The 20,021-nt window shown below is 39.5% G+C and overlaps 1 protein-coding gene across 2 annotated transcripts in view; it reads right to left on the bottom strand.

The window, feature by feature from the left end:
- Nucleotides 1-610: 610 nt before the first annotated feature.
- Nucleotides 611-20,021, bottom strand: part of LOC120932220 (uncharacterized WD repeat-containing protein alr2800-like) — a 75,049-nt gene continuing 55,638 nt past the window's right edge. For both annotated transcript variants that reach the window (XM_040344459.1, XM_040344460.1), the window contains exons 13-19: nt 15,371-15,458; nt 10,415-10,509; nt 6,528-6,682; nt 4,580-4,763; nt 4,064-4,176; nt 952-1,045; nt 611-864 (exon numbers count right to left, since the gene is read on the bottom strand). In XM_040344459.1, the coding sequence (XP_040200393.1) occupies nt 781-864; nt 952-1,045; nt 4,064-4,176; nt 4,580-4,763; nt 6,528-6,682; nt 10,415-10,509; nt 15,371-15,458 (813 nt within the window). In that variant the 3' untranslated portion in view covers nt 611-780. The remainder of the gene's footprint in view (nt 865-951; nt 1,046-4,063; nt 4,177-4,579; nt 4,764-6,527; nt 6,683-10,414; nt 10,510-15,370; nt 15,459-20,021) is intronic.

Raw genomic sequence — 20,021 nt, 5'->3', positions numbered from 1 at the left:
TAGGTTCAGGCTGTACATTGGGCCAAATCAAGATTGTAAACCCCACAACCTTTGTCATTCGGTTGTCAAATACTAAAGTATTTACTACCATTGAAGTTTTGACATTTTAGTAACAAGGGTGAAGCTTAGCAATGGGAGGGGTGGAGCTAAATCTTGGATTAGTTGGATTAGATAAGAGTTGGTGTTTTACAGATGTACTGCCTGGGTCTGAGATCCAAGGGGCTCTACAGGCACACATGGCAAGTTCAGCATTTTTGGGGTAAAGGCTAATTAGAAAAATACATCACGCATATACAATAACATAGAATATGATGGAACAATATAGAAGAATCAGGCCTCGTACACACGGCCGAGGAACTCGACGTGCCAAACACATCGAGTTCCTCGGCCAGTTCAGTCCTGGAGCCGCCGAGGACCTCGGCGGGCCGAGAGCTCCCATAGAACAACGAGGAAATAGAGAACATGTTCTCTATTTCCTCGCCGAGGTCCTCGTCGGCTTCCTCGGCCGAAAGTGTACACACGGCCGGGTTTCTCGGCAGAATTCAGCCAGAAACTCGGTCGGAAGCTGAATTCTGCCGAGGAAACTGGTCGTGTGTACGGGGCCTTATAGTTAAAAGAATTGTTATAATAAACTGAATAAGTGTAGAGTTTTTAGAGTCCAAACACTCTACGATTGCAATACATGCAATTAAAATACATACTGTATAATCCAATACAATAACAGTATATTTTTAAAGATCATGTAACCCCAGAAGTGTATTGGTTTGTAGATCTAGTAGCTCAAGGCATTGAATTGTTCTGGTTGTTGACCTTGTGATAAGCTTTCCATATTCTCACTGTCTTGTCCCATGACACTGTAACATACTAAAAAGACAGACTAGTAAGTAAGACCCTATGCATATTTGCCTTTTATGTATTTTTATTTTACGTAAAAGTGCATAAGCACCATACCTGCTTCATCTCTGGAATGTGGATGAGGGACCGGATAAGGTCTGTATGTCCAGTGTTATACTGAACCTGCAGTAGAGAGTCTGGATCATAAACCCTAAGGAGAATAAAATAAAGAATGACATGTTAAATATTTTTTAATATAAAATATAGTATGGCGATTTTTTTTTTTTTGATAGAGTGGTTAGGGGTTAGCACATCTGTTTGTGGGTTATTGCTAGTTGTTTCCCCACTAGGCAGATTCACTCTTCTGTTTGTCCTAGTGATCATTGTCACCCAAAGAGAAAATGAAGGGAAATCTTCCAATGGAATTTTTTTTCCGGAGAACCATCCTACCATTTGTATAGATTTCCTCTCATTTCCTGTTGCATCCTTAGTAGTACAAGTACAAAGAAATCTCCCTGTTGGGGCACAGAGAGCAAAATAAATAGACAAGTCAGGAATGCTAGGGTTATTTTATGAGCAATGTGCTTACTATAATATGCAGTAAAGCTGTGAGACCATTGTACTCTGATGTCTATGTAAAATTCCACTATTAGCTGCCTGAATTCATGGAGCAAGGCATTACATGGGTAATATAAGCTTCTACACACAGCCATGTAAGTTTTATAAACTACAAAACAACCTACAAATGAAGAGTGTTACAATGTTGCCAACAGAGATGAAAACTGAAACATTAGAAGTGTACCATACCAGTACCATAATTCAATTACATTAAAAAAAAAGGGGCTCAAACTGGCGGCCCTCCAGCTGTTGCGAAACTACAAAGTCCCATCATGCCTCTGCCTGTGGGAGTCATGTTTGTAACTGTCTGCCTTGCAATGCCTCATGTGACTTGTAGTTTTGCAACAGCTCAAGGGCCGCAAGTTTGAGACCCCTGCCCTTAACCTCCCTGGCGGTCTTCCCGAGACTGACTCGGGGTTAGATTTTCCTGCTACTATAGGTAACCCCGAGTCAGTCTCGGCTCGCCTCGCTGAATCCACAGGCACTTTTTACTTACCTTGTCCCTGGATCCAGCGATGCCACCGCGCTGTGTGAGCGAGCGGGACCTCGCTCGATTCACATAGTGCCTCCGTGTGACGCCGATCTCCGTTCCCTGCGACGTTACGACGCACGGGGACGGAGAACGGCGCCAAATTCAAAAAAGTAAACAAACACATTACATACAGTATACTGTAATCTTATAGATTACAGTACTGTATGTAAAAAAAAACACACCCCCCCTGTCCCTAGTGGTCTGCCCAGTGTCCTGCATGTCATTTTATATAATAAAAACCTTTTTTTCTCCCTGCAAACTGTAGATTGTCCATAGCAACCAAAAGTGTCCCTTTATGTCAAAAATAGTTTTAGATCAGCTAGAAAACAGCGATAATAAATTATAATCACTTGCAGAATTGTGCGATAGCGATTTGTGGGGAAATTCGTCATAAAAAAAAAAAATAATGACAGCAACAATTCTGCAACTGAGCAAATTTCAGTGATTTTAATTTGATTACATTATTGAATAATTTTTATTATAATTATATTATTATTTGTTATAATTATTTATAATTATTTATTATATTATAATTTATAATTTTGTTTTTAAAAAAATGTAATACACGGGATGCCTATTAGAATCTTGTTTGGTCAGATTTAAGTGAGTTATTTCTAAAAATTACAGACCTACAATATAAAACGCCAAATTTCCTTGCAAATAATGGTACCGCTTTCAGCATGTTTTTTCTGAAAGAATCATACCGCCAGGGAGGTTAAGGCAACTTGAATGAATATTCGGAAAATCATTTTATGTTCCTTGAAGAATTTCTGTAGAATTCTCTTCCTCTTTTTAAAAATAGATCACTTGTTCTGTAATGCACTGGCGTACAATATTGGTCTAGCCAGCTTTGGTACTTCAGTTGCTAAATTTAAGTGGGGCATAGTGACAGATCACCCACCAGTACTCCTCATGGACCTTCACTGCCTAGAGGAAACATTTGCTTGCCATGCACATACAGATTCCTTGCTAAACAGTGTGGATGGAAAAATCTCCCCTGCTGGCTATCATATTCAGTGAGAGGGAACCCACAGCTGTCGGAATACCCAAACATTGGCTGCACCTGATAGGATGCAATCATTATTCAGCTGACAGTTTTCCCACTCAAGTCTTCAATTTTCTTTGCCAAGAGGGCTACCCAGGACTCGAATTCCAGGCAAATCAACATGAATCAACCATAATTTGAGCCGTGTATGGCCAGCTTTAGAATGAGTGGGCACCACAGTTCATTTATTGGTGCTGTAACCCTAGAAAGAAAAGAAAAGATTCTGTTCCCTTTAAACATGATAAATATCATAGTGCTTCTGCAGTATAATTTTGCCCATTCTATGTTGTAAAATACCTGGTTGATCCTGCCTGTTCCTGTATCCCCCTAGGTGTGCTGACCACAGTAATCATGGCTGCTAATCCATGATACTGTGGTCAGTATATGTGCCTCCGACATCCTGCTGTGTGCTCAGAGTCTCTCCCCCTCCCTACCTGTCATGTCTGTGTGCAACAGCTGATTTCCTCCCTACCCCTCCCTTATCCTCCTGCCGCTATTCCCTGTAAAGTAAGATTTACAAATAACTGGCATCCCCTCTGTTGTATGAAGATATAAAGTACTGTGTGTCAGTTTTAAAAAAATTATAATTCTTAATACCTTCTTGCACAGCGTCACTATGTGGTCATGTGATTGCCCTTTGCTGCCTGGCTGATATTAGAGAGGAATCTCAGCCCCTCTCGCTGCTCTCTTTGGATGGGGTAAGGAGAGCGGAGGGAGGTCATATGACTGCGGAGCTGTGCAAAAAGGTTATTAAAGATTATGATTTTAGAAAAACTCACACACAGTATTTTATATCTTAATACAACAGAGCCAGTTATCTGATTTTACAATCACTTAAAGTTGCCAAGTGAATGCTTATACAGTAGTAGGAGCAGATTCAGTCTGCATGAATGCCAAGGTATACAAAACATGGGTGAGTCTTGTCTCTTTCAATACGTTTTAGGAGAGATCCATATACATTGCTAAATGCATGAATCTAATTCAGTAGTTTATGTTTTCTAGAAATTGGAAAACATTTTAAGTTTGTTAATTACCTGATTGTATCTTGCACACCTGCAGCAATGCATCCATTCATCTGGTCAATGCAGATACAAGTAACAACTCCTTTAGTATGCAGGATCTTCTCACATAGAGCTCCTTCTGCACCCTGCATTGATAAGAGTCAAGACATGTTGATTTGAAAAATAATATTTTGATGAAGGTACATATCTCTCAGAAGCTAAGTGTTTACTGCATTCAAACCTGCAAATTTTATGGATCAAACTAATAAACGAATATACAAATACCTTTTATCTTTGCAATGTCTAAAAGTGAAATGTTAAAACTTCGTAAGCAACTGTAAATAATTAGTTGGGGTTCTGTTTGCCCCACATGGGCAGAGAAAAATATGCTCCTCTTCATGAAAATTTGTAAGAAAGACTTTTCAATTCCTATACCATTAAGTGAAATGAATATTAGCTGCTTGCTAACCTTATCTTATCAGATCTTATTGATTTGATGGTCTTTGGTATGTTTCATGTTATTAAAAAAAAAAAAACTTAAATAGCTACCCATATTCTAATGGTTCCATCTTCAGAGCCAGTGATCCACTTGTCTACAAGGTGATGCCACACAACTGTGGTGACCTCTGCTTCGTGTCCCTTTAGAATATTTACAAGGGTCATTTCAGAACTGGCTACTCCAAAATGACGTATGTAAACTTTTCCATCACTGGAGGAATAGGCAAATTCTTTCCTAAAAGAGGAATAGTATATGAAACAATTAAAATGATTGGATCTACTTTTATAAAATGTAATATACATTATGGGGATGATTTACTAAAACTGGAGAGTACACAATCTGTGCATGGTAGCCAATCAGCTTCTAACTTCAGCTTGTTCAATGAAACTTTGACAAAAAAATCAACTAAATGCTGATTGGCTTCTAAGCTGAGCGGCACCAGATTTTCCACTCTCCAGTTTTAGTAAATAAACCCCTATATCACCTATTTTCCATATCTATATACACGTTATAAACTGACTTGTCATCTTATGAATTGGCTGAGAGGGATTTTAGCAAAACTTAAAGTGATAATAAAGGCTGTAATTATTTAACCTACAAAGAAAAAAGTTGTTTATACTAACACATCCTTGCACATCCTTCTCTTCTCCTCTCCTGGGTTCCCCCAGCAGCACTTTCTGTTCCTTCTCTCCATAGTGTTCCCCAACAGCAAGCTATGGGGGTACACATGTGGGTGTGCTGCCTTGCAGGGCTGTATGCATCCATAGGCACACAAAGCACAGCTCCGTCATGCCCCTTCACTCCATCCTCACTGGATTTGATTGACAGCAGCAGGAGCTCCAATGCCTCATCTTTCTTGGTGACAATGGCCACCAGTATAAATACTGTATAGTGGTAAATCATCCCACTGTTGGCATAAACAGCAATAAAAACTTAACAGTAGTTCTCACCTTTCCCCACGTTGTCCAAAACTGAACAAATGCACTATGGGGTTGATTCACTAAAACTGGAGAGTGCAGCTGTGCATAGAAACCAATCACCTTTCAGGTTTTATTGTCAAAAGTTAACTTCAGTTTTAATGTCCCTTTTTACGTTTTTATAAAAAATGCTTTGCCTAAATCTACAGTAGGTTTATTCTTTTTAGTCGTATTAGCATATTCAGAATCAAGATCAGTGCATACAGTATTTCAGATGTTAAGCCCATTTGGCATAGATATCATAATTTTTTTCCCATGGTTTTTGCTTAGTCATACTGACACTTGCCCTCTTTGACCAAACTTTTCGTGGCGGCTTGGTATTTAGGCCCATAGTGCAGAATCAAGCAGTGCTCCCTATGATGAATAAGTTGAATTTAGCTGAAATGATGAAGCCTTGAAGATTTTTGTTTGACGACATGGGCTGCTTTATGTTCAGGCTTAAACAAATAGGGAGCCCATGTATCACACCTTCTATGTGTTCAAAAAATCCTCAAACCCCGACAACGAGTGTACTTGAGGTTCCTTTCCTTGCTTTGCCTTGGACAGTGACAATTTGTGCATGCTTTGATGGGCTGCAGCTTGATCCCTAAGATCGACTTTCAGCTGTTCAAAACATGCTTTTGCACTGTACTGGCACAACCTGATAATTTGTTATTTTTTTGAAAAACATGACTTGAATGCAGCTCGTTTCTCTTTTAGTTGCACAACAACCAGGTGGAAACTTTTTCTTATGCCCATCAAGATGTGTATGATATTGAAATTGGAACCAAAAATTCAACTGATAAAAGCAATATTAATGAAAATTGTGGACCCCTCCTATGACAACTGTCAAGTAATTTGTAAGAAAATTTAATTTTGATATAAAAAGGTTGCTTAGATAAATACAATAGGTAACAATAAAAAACAGACTTTAAAAAACTTGAACAAGGCAAAGTGCTGTGACATATAGCACAACAAATTACCAATGATATTTTATTGTAATGGAAATGAATTTTAGGAGAAATGCTTACTATGAGCCTACCTTTTTGGACAGTAACACATATCCAAAATGACTCCATCACAGGCCTTTTCTTTTTGTTCACTCCAGTGATCCATTTCTGGTCTGGAGAATGTTTCTATAAGTGAGCAGGAATGTAGGTCCCATATGCAGATTCTGCAGTCCCATCCACCACTCATCTACTGAAAAATGGAGCATATATCAGATTAAGCTCCCAATAGTTTAACACAAGAAAATGCTCTTTATTTTAGCTATGTGATCTTAATCTTCAGCTTTCATTTCACTTACTCGTGTCACTTTAAACAAAAAAACAAAAAAAATAATTTCTTCTTCTGATGTGTTTGCTTTGTGAACCGAGTCTATTGAATGCTAATGAAGACACTCTAAATCAGCCTTTCTTAACCTTTTTAACACAGAGGAACCCTTACAAAACTTTCCGGTCTCAGGGAACCCCTGTTAAAAATTACTATATCTACAACGCATGATATAATAGAGTGATGGTCAGTGGGAAGAATGCTCTTTACACTTGTGGACATTAGGAAGAATTGTCCCTAGGCATGCTGGATGCCTGTATTATTATTTGATGAGCACATGGGCTCAGTCTGCTACACAGTTCTACCGAGAAAGCTGTCCTCCTATGTGAATATTAATTAAAGATCAGAGCAGTGAGGGATCAAAATCAGGTACCACATCCCACTGAATAAATAGGAACAACTGATAAAGCAAGAGCAGGACTTTAAAGGTGCCAAAATAATATACAACTATGTATATAAATATATACATTTTATTTCCGTTTCTTTAAAATGACAGTCAATGTTCAAAAAGCATATAGTTCATACAATGCAGCCACTTCTTACTCTACATGTTTCGCTCACAAGAGCTTCCTCTTGAGATTTTGTAAGTACTGCATGAAGTTGATACTACAAAAGAAACAAACAATTATAAATAACTATGCTTAAAAATATTTTGACAATAATGTCAGAAAAAGTTGCATGACAAATCATGAAACATGTTTACAAACTTTTCAAAAATGATGAGCTGAGAATGTATGCCTACCAGATGCTTTAATTTGAAAAGACACATGAATTAATATTAATTTGATTAATTTAAGTGTGTTCATTTAAAGAATCTGGCAGGCATACATTCTCAGCTCATCATTTTTGAAAAGTTTGTAAACACGTTTCATGATTTTGTCATGCAAATTTTTCTGACATTATTGTCACAATATTTGCAAGCATAACTATTTATAATTTTTCTTTTTTTTGTAGTATCAACTTCGTGCAGTACTTTCAAAAGCTCCTGAGGAAGCTCTTGTGAGCAAAACATGTAGATTAAGAAGTGGCTGCATTGTTGTATGAATTATACGCTTTTTGAACATTGACTGTCATTTTAAAGAAACTGAAATAAAATGTATATTTTTATATACGTAGTTGTATATTATTTTGGCACCTTTAAAGTCCCAATCTTCGTTTACCAGTTGTTCCTCACATGTGAATAGTTAAATTTGGAGTATCCTACCATATTCCTTCTCCTATCCAAGTTCTCCAAATAAAATAAAAAAACAAACCACATTAATATACAAATACATGACATTAACTTTTCTAAAATGTTAATTTTATTATACAGATATGATAAGGCCACATAAAGGAGCATCTAGGTTTACATCTATGCAGTTGCAGTTGATGTGGTTTTCCGACGCAGCTTGCGGTGCATTTTTCATTTTAGAACATGTGTTTTTGCATGCAGTTTTCATGAGTTTTGCTTTTTTTCTTCTCTTTAAATGTGTTGTAAACCTTCATGGTTTTTCATCTTAATGCATTCTATGCATTAAGGTGAAAAACCTTCTGTGGTGCTGGAGCCCCCACGAGCTCTAGCTGGTGTCTTGTGTCCTGATTGGATAGATTGATAGCAGCGTAGCCATTGACTCCCGCTGCTATCAATCAAATCCAATGACACAGCATGGGGGGGACGGGGCCGAATCCTGTAATCTGTGTTAATGGACACAGATGCGGGACTCAGGAGCACGTCTGCACTGGTGTCCACCAAGGAGAGTGCTTCTCTAATGAGGACACTCAATGCGGGGAGGAGCTGCTAGCGCTGCTGGGGGACTCTCTGTGCAAAACGAACTGCATAGTAGAGGTAGGTATGACATTTTTTTTTAAACTAGGGTTCACATCCCTTTAACAAACTGTGAATAGCCGGTTGTTAAGGAGGGGGTGGCTGCCGCATCCTTAACAGCCAATGAGTCATCAGCTGTCAGCTGGGTTCCCACGTAGCAGCTAAAAAACACATAGCTGAGAACATGTACCATAGGAAACCATGTTAAATGGACTGTAGTGTGTTTCTGCAAACTGCAAAACGCATAGATGTGAACCTAGTCTTATAACACCTCATTGTAATTTGTATGCCGGATAGTGTCAACATTCAAGTCTACAGACTCCTTTTACAATTATTCTCCAAAACAGTTGGGTTGCTCGTATATGGACCTATTTTGCAACAGAAGATTACTTAAAGCGGAGTTCCGGCCACAATTTCACTTTTTAAATATAAATACCCCTGTAATACACAAGCTTAAAGCGGATCTCCACCCTAAAGTGAAGTCGCGCTGATCGGCCCCCTCCCCCCTCCGGTGTCACATTTGACACCTTTCAGGGGGGAGGGGGGTGCAGATACCTGTCTACAGACAGGTATTTGCACCCACTTCCGGCCACACGATACGGGCAAAGGACGTGTTTTTTCCTGGCATCCCGTCCGTCCCCCGTTGTATGCTGGGAACAATTGGCGGGCGCAGCGCGACTCGCGCATGCGCCGTAGGGAACCGGGCAGTGAAGCCGGAGCGCTTCACTTCCTGGTTCCCTCACCGTGGATGGAGGGGGGAGCAGCAGGGTGACGAGCGATCTCTCGTCATCTGCTGCGGACGGCACTGGACTCCAGGACAGGTAAGTGTCCTTATATTAAAAGTCAGCTGCTGCAGTATTTGTATCTGCTGGCTTTTAATATATTTTTTTAGTGGCACATCCGCTTTAATGTATTCTAGTAAAGTTAGTCTGTAAACTAAGGTACGTTTTGTTAGGTTGTTACAGCATTTAGACACTTTATAAAATTGAAATTGACTGGGGCCATCTTAAGTGTGGGCATCATGAAGCCAGACTGTATGACTTCCTGGATTTCAGCCTTGCAGATCTCGTACATGCTCAGTGCTGCACAAGCAGTGTCAGATCAGGTTTCAGCACATGTGCTGTCCAAGTCACATGATTCTTTGAGACTGGGGAGTGCACAGACTCCTGGAAAGTTACACCCACTACATTCCCAGGAGTCTGTGCGGTGTAGGTTAGGAGGCATTAAGCACCTAGGTGCAGGAAGTGGGAAGATTAACTATTATGCCTAGCAACAACACTTTGAAGGCATCTAAAAAAAAAAAAAAAATTCGTAAAGGACTAATGACATTTTTTTAAAACTGCTGATGTAATGTTATATTTATGGGTGGAACTCCACTTTAAGCCTTAAGGGGCTCTCACATAAGCAACAACATTGTTGCACAGGCTTTCTAACACTTTTTATGCCCATAGAATTTTAAATTGTTGAAGAATAATTTCCTTCAGCTCAAATAAAAAAAAGAGTGATGTTTTAACTACACATGTGTCAGGATGTTATTAGTTCTCAGTTAGTCTAAGTTACAGTAGGTGGCAGTATGACATTTGGGATAAAGCCATATATTGCGTCTGTTCTCTTTCTCTGAAAGATTTGCCAGACTTATCTTTATATCCTCTGCAGTCCTCCTTGATCGGAGGGTGTTAGTAAGCCATTGCATAGTTTTCCATTTTAAATATACTGTATAAGATATGTATGTGTCCGTGAACATATGTCCATTCGTTTTTTTAACTCTGTTTAGAATGTATTTAATTACTCACCAAATACACTGTGGAGAAACCACTTTCCTTCCCAACGATAGCTAGAGCTGTGACTGCCTTAAAGTGGCCAGCCAATACCTTCTTACAAGTGAAACCTGACCAAAAAAAGGGGGAAAGAGAATATCAAACAACACCACATAGATTATAAACTAATAGATAACCAACAGAATAAAAATACTCAAAAATAATACTCAAAAATCAATCAAAAATCTAAGAAAAAAACAATATATGTAATAAAATTAGTGTACGTCATTCTTTAAACCTCCACAGTCCTAGAGTCCTTTATATGTAGTAATCCATCTGTGTTCTGTTCTTTTTTTATTTTCTTGTTTTCCACACTATATGTTTTATAGTTGTGCTCTCACCTTATGAATATGACCCTACTTCTTAGTATAGGTCAAATATCACTTTTTTTTTATGCGTGTGCTTTTCTGTAATCTTCCACACTCATCATCTCCCTGACGTTCCGTCATCCCTCAGGTCCCGCTCTGAGGCACGGGCTAGCAGTTTGTTTGCATTTTTTTACATAACCGTTTGTAAAGCACACTACAGCGCTCTGAGAAACAAAAAGCATTGATACTTTGTAGATAATGTGTGTGTTTTATTGGTATGTTATTGAATAAAAGTGTTTTTAGGGCTGCTTTTACACTGGGTCGGGACAGGCGTTGACAGTAAAACGCTGCTAGTTTTAGTGGCGCTTTACCATCATTTTAGCGGGGCTATTCGACCGCTAGCAGGATATTGAAGGCTGCAAAATAGCAGAAGCTGTGATCCATGTGTAAAAGAGGAAGTATTGTTTGAAGGAAGGAATATTTGATATGAGGGGTGTATCAAGGCTAGATATTTTATAAGAACAAGGTGAGGGCACATCTGGTGAAGGTGGCACACTTTCAATTTTTTGAGCATGGTGGAAGTGATTTGATTAGCTTGAAGGCTATTTAATAATTAAAGGATAAGGCACTATATAGTTTTTTCTTTTCATGTGATGCACAGAACATCTGGGAGATGATGAGTGTGGAAGATTGAAGAAGAGCACACACACATTAAAAAAAGTGATATTTGACCTATACTAAAAATATTAGCAGGGTATTGAAATCATGGCTGGAAGCTTCTTGTATACAGCAGAATACTTTACTGTCATGAAGAAATATGAGAACATGTCTTTACAGGAAACAAGAGGATACAATTACATACACTTAGATAGGCAACACTTCCTCTAAATACATTACCATAGATACACACTACAGTGTCACCTGCTGGATAGATGAGTATAATGCACACAGTACATAGTTCACAGTATATATATATATATATATATATATATATATATATATATATATATATATATATATCTATCTATCTATCAATCTATCTATCTATATATATATATAAAAGCAGATTGCAGTTCTTCCAACACCCCTTCTCAACAGCATTTGCTTTGTCAAATTATATTCAGCTTCTTCTGGAAACAACTATGGCATTCCTTCAACAAAGGCTTGGTGAGTGCATCGGCAGTCATCTCCTCTGACAGCCAGTATCGAATGTCAATAACACCTTGCTCTTGATTGTCCTGCAGTAGGTGATACCTAATGTCGATTGACCCTTTCTGATTGCGTAAGCTTTATGCAACCCTGGTTGTCTTCAAAAATGGGAATTGATTTCGACAATGTCTACAAAAAGTTGACAAATCCATATCGCTGCTTGACATGCTTGTGCTGCTGACAATTGTTTGCTTTCAGCTAGACCAATCTATGGTTCCTTCCCCATACTGAAAAATGAATAAATCCACACGTGGATTTGCTGTCTGTGTAGTCCTTGGCCCAATCAGCATCCAGATATCCGACCAGTTTGGGATTGGATGTTGCTGGTAACCGTAACTTCATCCGAATTAATCCTTTGAGGTATTGTATCACTCTTTTTACTGCGTCCCAGTCACGCTGACAGCGAGCTGAAACTTTCCTGCATAGTATAAATTACATTCGCACAGATGGTTTGCCCTGGTGCGAATGGCAGTGGTGTTGGTGGTAGTGGCCAAAGTGCCAAAATGCATCCAGCAGTGATCACTACAAGTAATCATTGGCTGTGTGAACAGCCACAAATAGCTGTGGCCACCAGAAACCTATCATTGCAGTGTACAGGATCGGCAGATGCAGCTAGCCACTCATAGGTGTAAAAAACAACAGGAATTAGCAAGTTCCTGTCACTTTCGTTCGCACAGAGGCAAAACGCCAGTGTGAATATAGCCTAATGCTAATGCAAGAACACACACATGACATTCAGTGTTTTAGAAAACCGACAAAAAGGTTTTCCTCTTCGCAGTTTTAGGCTCAGTATCTATGCAGTTAAGCTTGCTTCGGATCTTCTTCTCTTCCTACACAAGTCAATGGCAATTGAAAAGTAACTGAAGCAGATCAAATGCAGGTCAACTGCATCCTGAATGATCTCAGAAGCATCATACACTGATGTTAAAAGCATGCTGCTTTTGCCTGTCGAGGCCTATGGACACAGGAATTTAGTTTGCACAATCTCATTTACTTTTTGGCTTAATGTTTTTGCAAATTACTGGTATTTAACTACTTCAATACCGGGCCATTTCTGACACTTCCCATAAACATGTAAAACTCTACTATTTTTACTAGAAAATTCCTTAGAACCCACAAACATTATATCTTTTTTTCAAGCAGAGACCCTAGAGAGTAAAATGGCAATGGTTGCAATATTTTATGTCACACGGTATTTGCGCAGTGGTCTTTCAAACACATTTTTTTTTATAGAAAAAATACACTTTAATGAGTTAAAAACCAGTAAAGTTAGGCCATTTTCTTTGTATAATGTGAGTTATGCTGAGTAAATAGATACCTAACACGCCACTCTTCAAAATTTTGCGAGCTCATGGAATGACGGCAAACAACTGTACTTTAAATTATTCATAGGTGATGCTTTAAAAGCCTTTGCAGGTTACCAGTTAAGATTTACAGAGGAGGCCTGGTGCTGGAATTATTGTCTCACTCTGACGATCGCGGTGATATCTCATGTGTGGTGCTATCACTGTTTACATATGTGTGCGGGATCGACGTGTGGATTTGCCACTGCGTGTGAGTAGGGGGGAGAGGGAAGGCTTTACATTTTTTTTATATTATTATTATTTATTTTATTTTATTTACAGTGTTTTTTAATATTATTATTATTTATTTTATTTACTTTTACAGTGTTTTTAAAAAAGAACAAAAAAAGTTTGATCACTTTTATTGTTGTCAAAAGGAATGTAAATGTTAGACGGCAATAGCAATGACAGGTACTCTTTACTCTCTGTTAGACCCCCCGATCTCTCTTTTGAGCTCCAATGCAGCTGATGAGATGGAGATAGGTCTGATCGGCTGCTTCACTGGCCGCATAACAACAAACAAGTGAAGAGCCGTAACGGGAAGTGACGACATGTTTTTAATATGTGTGTAACACCCTTGTCCTAAAACAGGGCTACGTGTAAATTTAGCTATGCTGGGTGGTAGCTAGCCTGACTAATTTGTATTTTTTATGGATCAAATTTTGGGTTTCCTCCTAATCCTGTTTCAGCTGAGGTATCTCCCTTTTGTCAGTAGGTGGCACTGTTGCCTTTGACATTAATATGATGTGCTAAAGTGAATTCCGGTTATGAATAAATATACTTCTCTCAGCCAATCTGACTGGCCTCTATGCATGCTGGGAGAAAGTATTTATTTGGAGAAAGTTAGGCGATCCGCGTCTTCTCCGCCCAGAATGCAGTCTGGGTGAGTGTGTGAGAAACAGCTCCTGGCTGCTAGGCCTGAAGCCGGAGGCCTATCCAGGAGCTCTCCTGGCTGCAAGGTCTGCCTATCCAGGGGTTCAAGCTTTCGCAGAGGAGAGCCTGCTTAATACCTGGAAACAATTCTGAGAGGGATGGAGTTCTAGAGAAGTACCAGAGGTGACGCTTTATGGACTGGAGACCCATGAGGTGGCTGGGAGAGCTTCAAGAGAGAACTTATCCAAGAGAATTCTATATGATGCTGTGAGCAAAGTTCAGTTACTTTAGGAGACAGCCTATTCTACAAAGTACAACTGGTTCAGTTAAAAGGCTCTTTTCCTGTACTGCTGTCTGCCTTATCTAATTTTTTTGTCTAAGGAGTCTGCCTGTTTGCTGATAATTACTATTTTTGACTAAGGGTGTCCTGTGCCCCCTCCCCTCTCTCCCACATTTTCCTGTTTGTGAGAAATAAACTTCTCTTTGTTCAAGCATAAAAGTGACTGGCGCCCATCTTTCTATCTTCTACATCACCCACTATGCCTAGTACCCTGCACTCCAAGGAGGAATGTTGGCCCTCCCTGTCTCTGGGGGGCACCACGAGGCCTCTGAAAATTGGGGGGGGGGCACTACGTGTTTGTAGTGTGATATTTTTTTTTAAATGTGATATATGTAATGATATATGTAATAAAGAATAGCACGTTTTTTACTTAGTCCAGTGAGTTGTTTATGATTTTTTTAATACTAATAGTATTTTTTAGTTTTGCTATATTTAAATTTATTTATGAGAGTTTGTAGACTCTAAACCACGTTTTTTTCATTTGGTAAACTTTTTTCATGTTAGTTCTACTGGTTACTCCTGTCGTCTCGTTTTTATATACATACAATATAATGGATTGATATACATAGTACTAGGGATTTGATCTGAAGGTTCAAAAAGAAGGTTTTGATGTTGCAGTGCAGCTCATGCCTAATGCAAATCATGCCATCCAGTATTACAAAATGCAATATGCACAAGCAGTGATAATATAGATCTTGAGATATTTTTGCGCTAAATAAAAATTTCCAATGCAGAAAATTCAACTCAAACTCAAGATATATATTAAAGTCCTTGTTAATTTGTATGTCAGTCTATAATAACTAAACTTTTTAAGCAGAACAATTAAAATAAATAGTGCAAGTAGAAATCAGTTACTTACCTGCTAAGTGCTTGTTCAATATCTTTGTGTTCTTTTGTGTTGGCTGACTCTCTGTTAGAGAGCCTTGAGACAATAGAATTTCATATTTCTGTACACAAAAAGAAACATATTTATAACAACAGAAAATTAAATAAATTAAATAAATTTAAATAAATTAAATAAATTAAAATAATGTATATTAAAAAGCAAAAGTAAAAACTTCTGCTTGGAAAGCAAGGTTAAACAGCAGCTGGCATCCTCTTCTTCCCTTCATCTCTCTGAGTTGTTGGTAGGCCCTTGGCATTCCTACTTACAATGCAGGACATATTGTCTTGGATTGTACAGGATGATTTTAGAGCAGCAACCTCCAGAGGAGTGGCAGATTTGGAGGACTGGTCGCATGGAAGGAGAAGCCTGCTGCTGCAAGTGATACGGAATGTAAAAGTGCTTTTTACTGGTACTTTTAAGCAAAAACAAGTACCCAACCCATGCAGTGCAGGAAATCCCCCTACGTTTTTTATTTTTTCAATTCCCTGAAATTCAGCTTTAAGTTTGAATATTACATACTAAGACAATCCTTTTGGATTTCTGATGACATAGGGTAAGAATATTTTGTTAGCTTAATGTAGGTTTGGTAGCTAAGTAACACATAGATGTTTTAAACATTACCGTTGAAAACATTTGTATATTTGAAGATATTTATTAACCTGTTGAATACATTATCCAGTGCTGTTCCATCTGTAGTGATGCTGCTCCCTATTCCTGGTCTCACAGGAGACTCTGAGGGCAGCGGGAGCCATAGGCTGTGTCACATCTTGTGAGGAGGGAGCAATGGCATGACTTGTCGGTGCTGTGGGCATCTATGGATGCACAAAGCCTCTATAGGGAGTGCATCTGCATAGGTGCCCCCCTCATAAGAAGAAAGAGCAGACAGTGCTACTGGGGAACTCAGGAAGAGAAGGTAAGGGATCACTCTGTGCAATACAATTGCACAGAGCAGGTAAGTATAACATCTTTTTTATTTTAATAAACAAAAATATCACATTCAGGGCCAGTTCACACCAGACGCAGTTCCATTCAGTTCCGTGTGATTTTTTCTGCACAAAATGCATGCACAGTGTTTTCCATGTATTCCAACGGCTCTTGTTGACTCTAGTTCACACAATGTCAGTTTCCGGTCAGTTTCTGCCCCGTAAACTTGGAATGCATGGAAAACACAGAAAATATGCACACAAAATTGTACGGAACTGGCCCTAAAGGCAAACTAAAGTGAAAAATATTGTTTGCTGGTAATGGTTTAAGGTTATTACTTGAAATTAGGCATTCATTTTTTAATTTCTTTTTTCACATACATTTAGATTTTTTTTTTTTTTTTTTTTTTACATATATCACTACCTTCACTGTTTTGGCTGTTTCTTTATCTCTTTAAAAAGTGCTAGCTAGATATCAAATGTAATTTGTTTGTTGCTTAGTGAAGCTGGCCAAACATTTCACAATTTCCTTTAGATTTACCTTCAACTATGTACAAGGGCCTGCCTAATTGCATACAAATTGAAAGTGTTTAGGTTTGGCCTCATTTGTATGGTTTGGTAAATCTAAAAGAAAATTCTACAAGAAAATTGTATAAATGTTAAAAATGTATTAATTAAAATTACATGTCCACCTAAAGCCCCGTACACACGGTCGGACTTTTGCCCAACCAACTTCAAAATCCGGCACTTTTCGTATTTGTCCGACCGTGTGTACGTTCCATCGGACCAACTTTTTTGGCTTCAATCGGACAAAAAGTTGGGTCTGTGAACGGACCAACTTTCTGTTCCGAAAAGTCCGATTGTGCAAAGTGCGACCGTGTGTACAGCAAACCATCGGACTTTTGGACAAAGTACAAATGCGCATGCTCAGAACCAATGTTAAACTCAACCAACAATAGCAGAAGTTAACCAAAGGGTGGCGGTAAAGAGCAAGTAAAACCACGTGATGTTGGGAAAGTGTTAGAAAAGTTTGCAGAAAAGTCCGAGCGTGTGTATGCTATGGGTGTGATCGGACAAATCAATTAAGACAAAAATCCAAGGGAAATTTTGTTGGATGTCCGACCGTGTGTACGAGCCTTTAGACTACTATGTCCATAGGATTACAGCACTGCTGTAAGATATTAAGTATATTCAGATGATATAGCCATGTACCAGTTAACCTCCCTGGCGGTATGATTCTTTCAGATTTTAGGTGCTAAAAGCGGTACAATTGTTTTGCATGGAAATTTGGCGTTTTATATTTTAGGCCTGTAATTCTTAGGAATAACTCACTTAAATCTGACCAAACAAGAGTCTAGTAGACATCCCAGGTATGATAAAGTTTAAAACACAAAATCATAAATTATAATATAATAAATAACTATAAATAATTATAACAAATAATAATATGATAATAATAAAAATTATTACTTTCAGTGTTTGATGACGAATTTCCCCACAAATCACTATCGCTCAATTCTGAAAGTGATTCTAATTTATTATTGCTGTTTTCTAGCTGGTCTAAAACCACTTTTGACATTCAGCCCAGGTTTACACTGGTTACGATTTGCTTCGATTTGAGATGCGATTTAACATGTGAAATCGCATCTCAAATCGGCAGCATTTGCCGGCAATTGTAGGCAATGACACCATCCTAATCGGTGCGAGCACCGAGTTCCTGTACTACTTTTGCGATTTCAGGCCCGCGATTTACATTGACGTGTGTGCAGAAACCTGCACAGATGTCTCTTGAATCGCGGCCGAAATCAGGCCTGCCAGCGGGAGTGAAACCGTTCAGCTGAACTCGCACGGCTTCACTCCCGCAGCCCAGTGTGAACCAGGGCTCAGGGACACTTTTTGGTTGCTATGGACAATCTACAGTTTCCAGGCAGAAAGAACAGTATTTATTATATAAAAGTGCATGTAGGTCACTGGACAGACCACTGGGGACAAATGGGTATTTATTTTATACAGTACTGTAATCTGTAAGATTACAGTATACTGTATGTATACTGTGTTTTTATTTTTTTGAATTTGGCGCCGATCTCTGCCCACGTGCGTCGTAACGTCGCAGGGAACGGAGCTCGACGACACACGGGCACTGTGTGAATCGAGCGAGGAGACAGCTCGATCACACAGCAGGGAGAAATTGCAGGATCCAGGGACAAGGTAAGTAATCTCTGCCTGTGGACACTGCGATGCAATCCTGGCTCGGGGATACCGCTTATGGTACTGGATTTCCACCCCGAGCCAGACTCGGGAATACTGCCAGGGAGGTTAAAGGAAGAGAATCAACAGGCATTAAAACTATGTGTCAATAGAAAGAAAAACCAAAAACTCCTGCGCTTAAGAGATTGCCATGCGGTTGATTGGAAAGAAATGAAGTGGTCTTCACTAATCAAATCACCACATCAGCTGTGCTGCCACTCATACCAGGTCAGGGGGGGCCCAGAAGAAACTTTAAAAAGGAAAAAAGAACAGAGGGTGCACCAGCCTTGTGCATTACCTTCGCAACACTTCAATGTATAAGAGATAAAAATGCATACTCACAAACAAGTAATACAATTAAGCATATAGTATAAAGTCCATCATTTGCATCATCCAGCAAGATCTACTGGCCAGTAAGTTCTTCAGAAGAGGGTACACCATGGAAACATGTCAGCTGTCTTTGGACTACACATCCCACCACTGTTACAGGCAGGGATGGACTGGCCATTGGGACTACAGGGAGTTTCCCGGTGGGCCGATGGCTTAGTGGGCCGGCTTCAGTGACAGCGGACCGACGCACCCCTCCGCTCCTCTGTCTCTCCCTCCCTGCAGTGCTCACCTCCTCTCCCTCCCCGCAGTGCTCACCTGGGGGGAACAGAGAAGCAGGGGGAGGACCAGAGGAGCAGGGGGGATGACAGAGAAGCATGGGGGGGACCAGAAGGAGCACGGGGGAGGGGACAGACAGCTGACTCAACAGCTATGGCCTGGGAGTTTCTCACTTCTGCCTAATCTTGTCCCATGGGGGGGGGGCACCGAACTGATTCTTTGCCCGGGTGAAATAATGTCTAGCTTCCTCACTGGTACTGCCTATAAGAGTACCAGCCGTTTTACTAATAAAGTAGAACGGCTAGTGGCTAGTGAAGGGGGAGAGGTGGCTGGGGGGGGGGGCGGGAGTTGTCCGGCCGCCATAGGAGAGACCTATCAAAGTGGGCCAGTCTGGATGAAGTCCAGGGCCAAATTTTTGTCCCAGTCCAGCCCTGGTTACTGGCCAGCTGATCTTGCTAAATAATACAGATGATAGTTTTTACACTATATGCTTGATATAATTACTCGTTTGTGAGTATTTATTTTTATCTCCTATACATTGAAGTGTTGCGAGGAGTGCTAGGTTGGAGCAAAAACTGTTGTGTTAATACTAGTGACAGACAGCAGACAGTTGTTTCACTTTAATAAATTGTATTTTTGATTGTTATTACTGGCTTTGGTCTTTCTCATTATGAATATGCTGCATTGGCCCCTAGTTTTAGGAAAGCACAGAACCCTGCTGCAGTCAGTAATACAGTATATTCTACAAAGCTTCTCATATTGTTTCCTATGATTTACTATGACAGAGGTTATTACATTATATAACACTTGATAACAGACAATATTTATGTGCCCCCAGGTTCATGTTG

This window comes from Rana temporaria, chromosome 3 (assembly GCF_905171775.1).
Source record: "Rana temporaria chromosome 3, aRanTem1.1, whole genome shotgun sequence".
NCBI classification, from domain to species: Eukaryota; Metazoa; Chordata; class Amphibia; order Anura; family Ranidae; genus Rana; species Rana temporaria.
The sequence above is the reverse complement of the archived record's forward strand: the minus strand, read 5'-3'. Positions and strand labels throughout refer to the sequence as shown.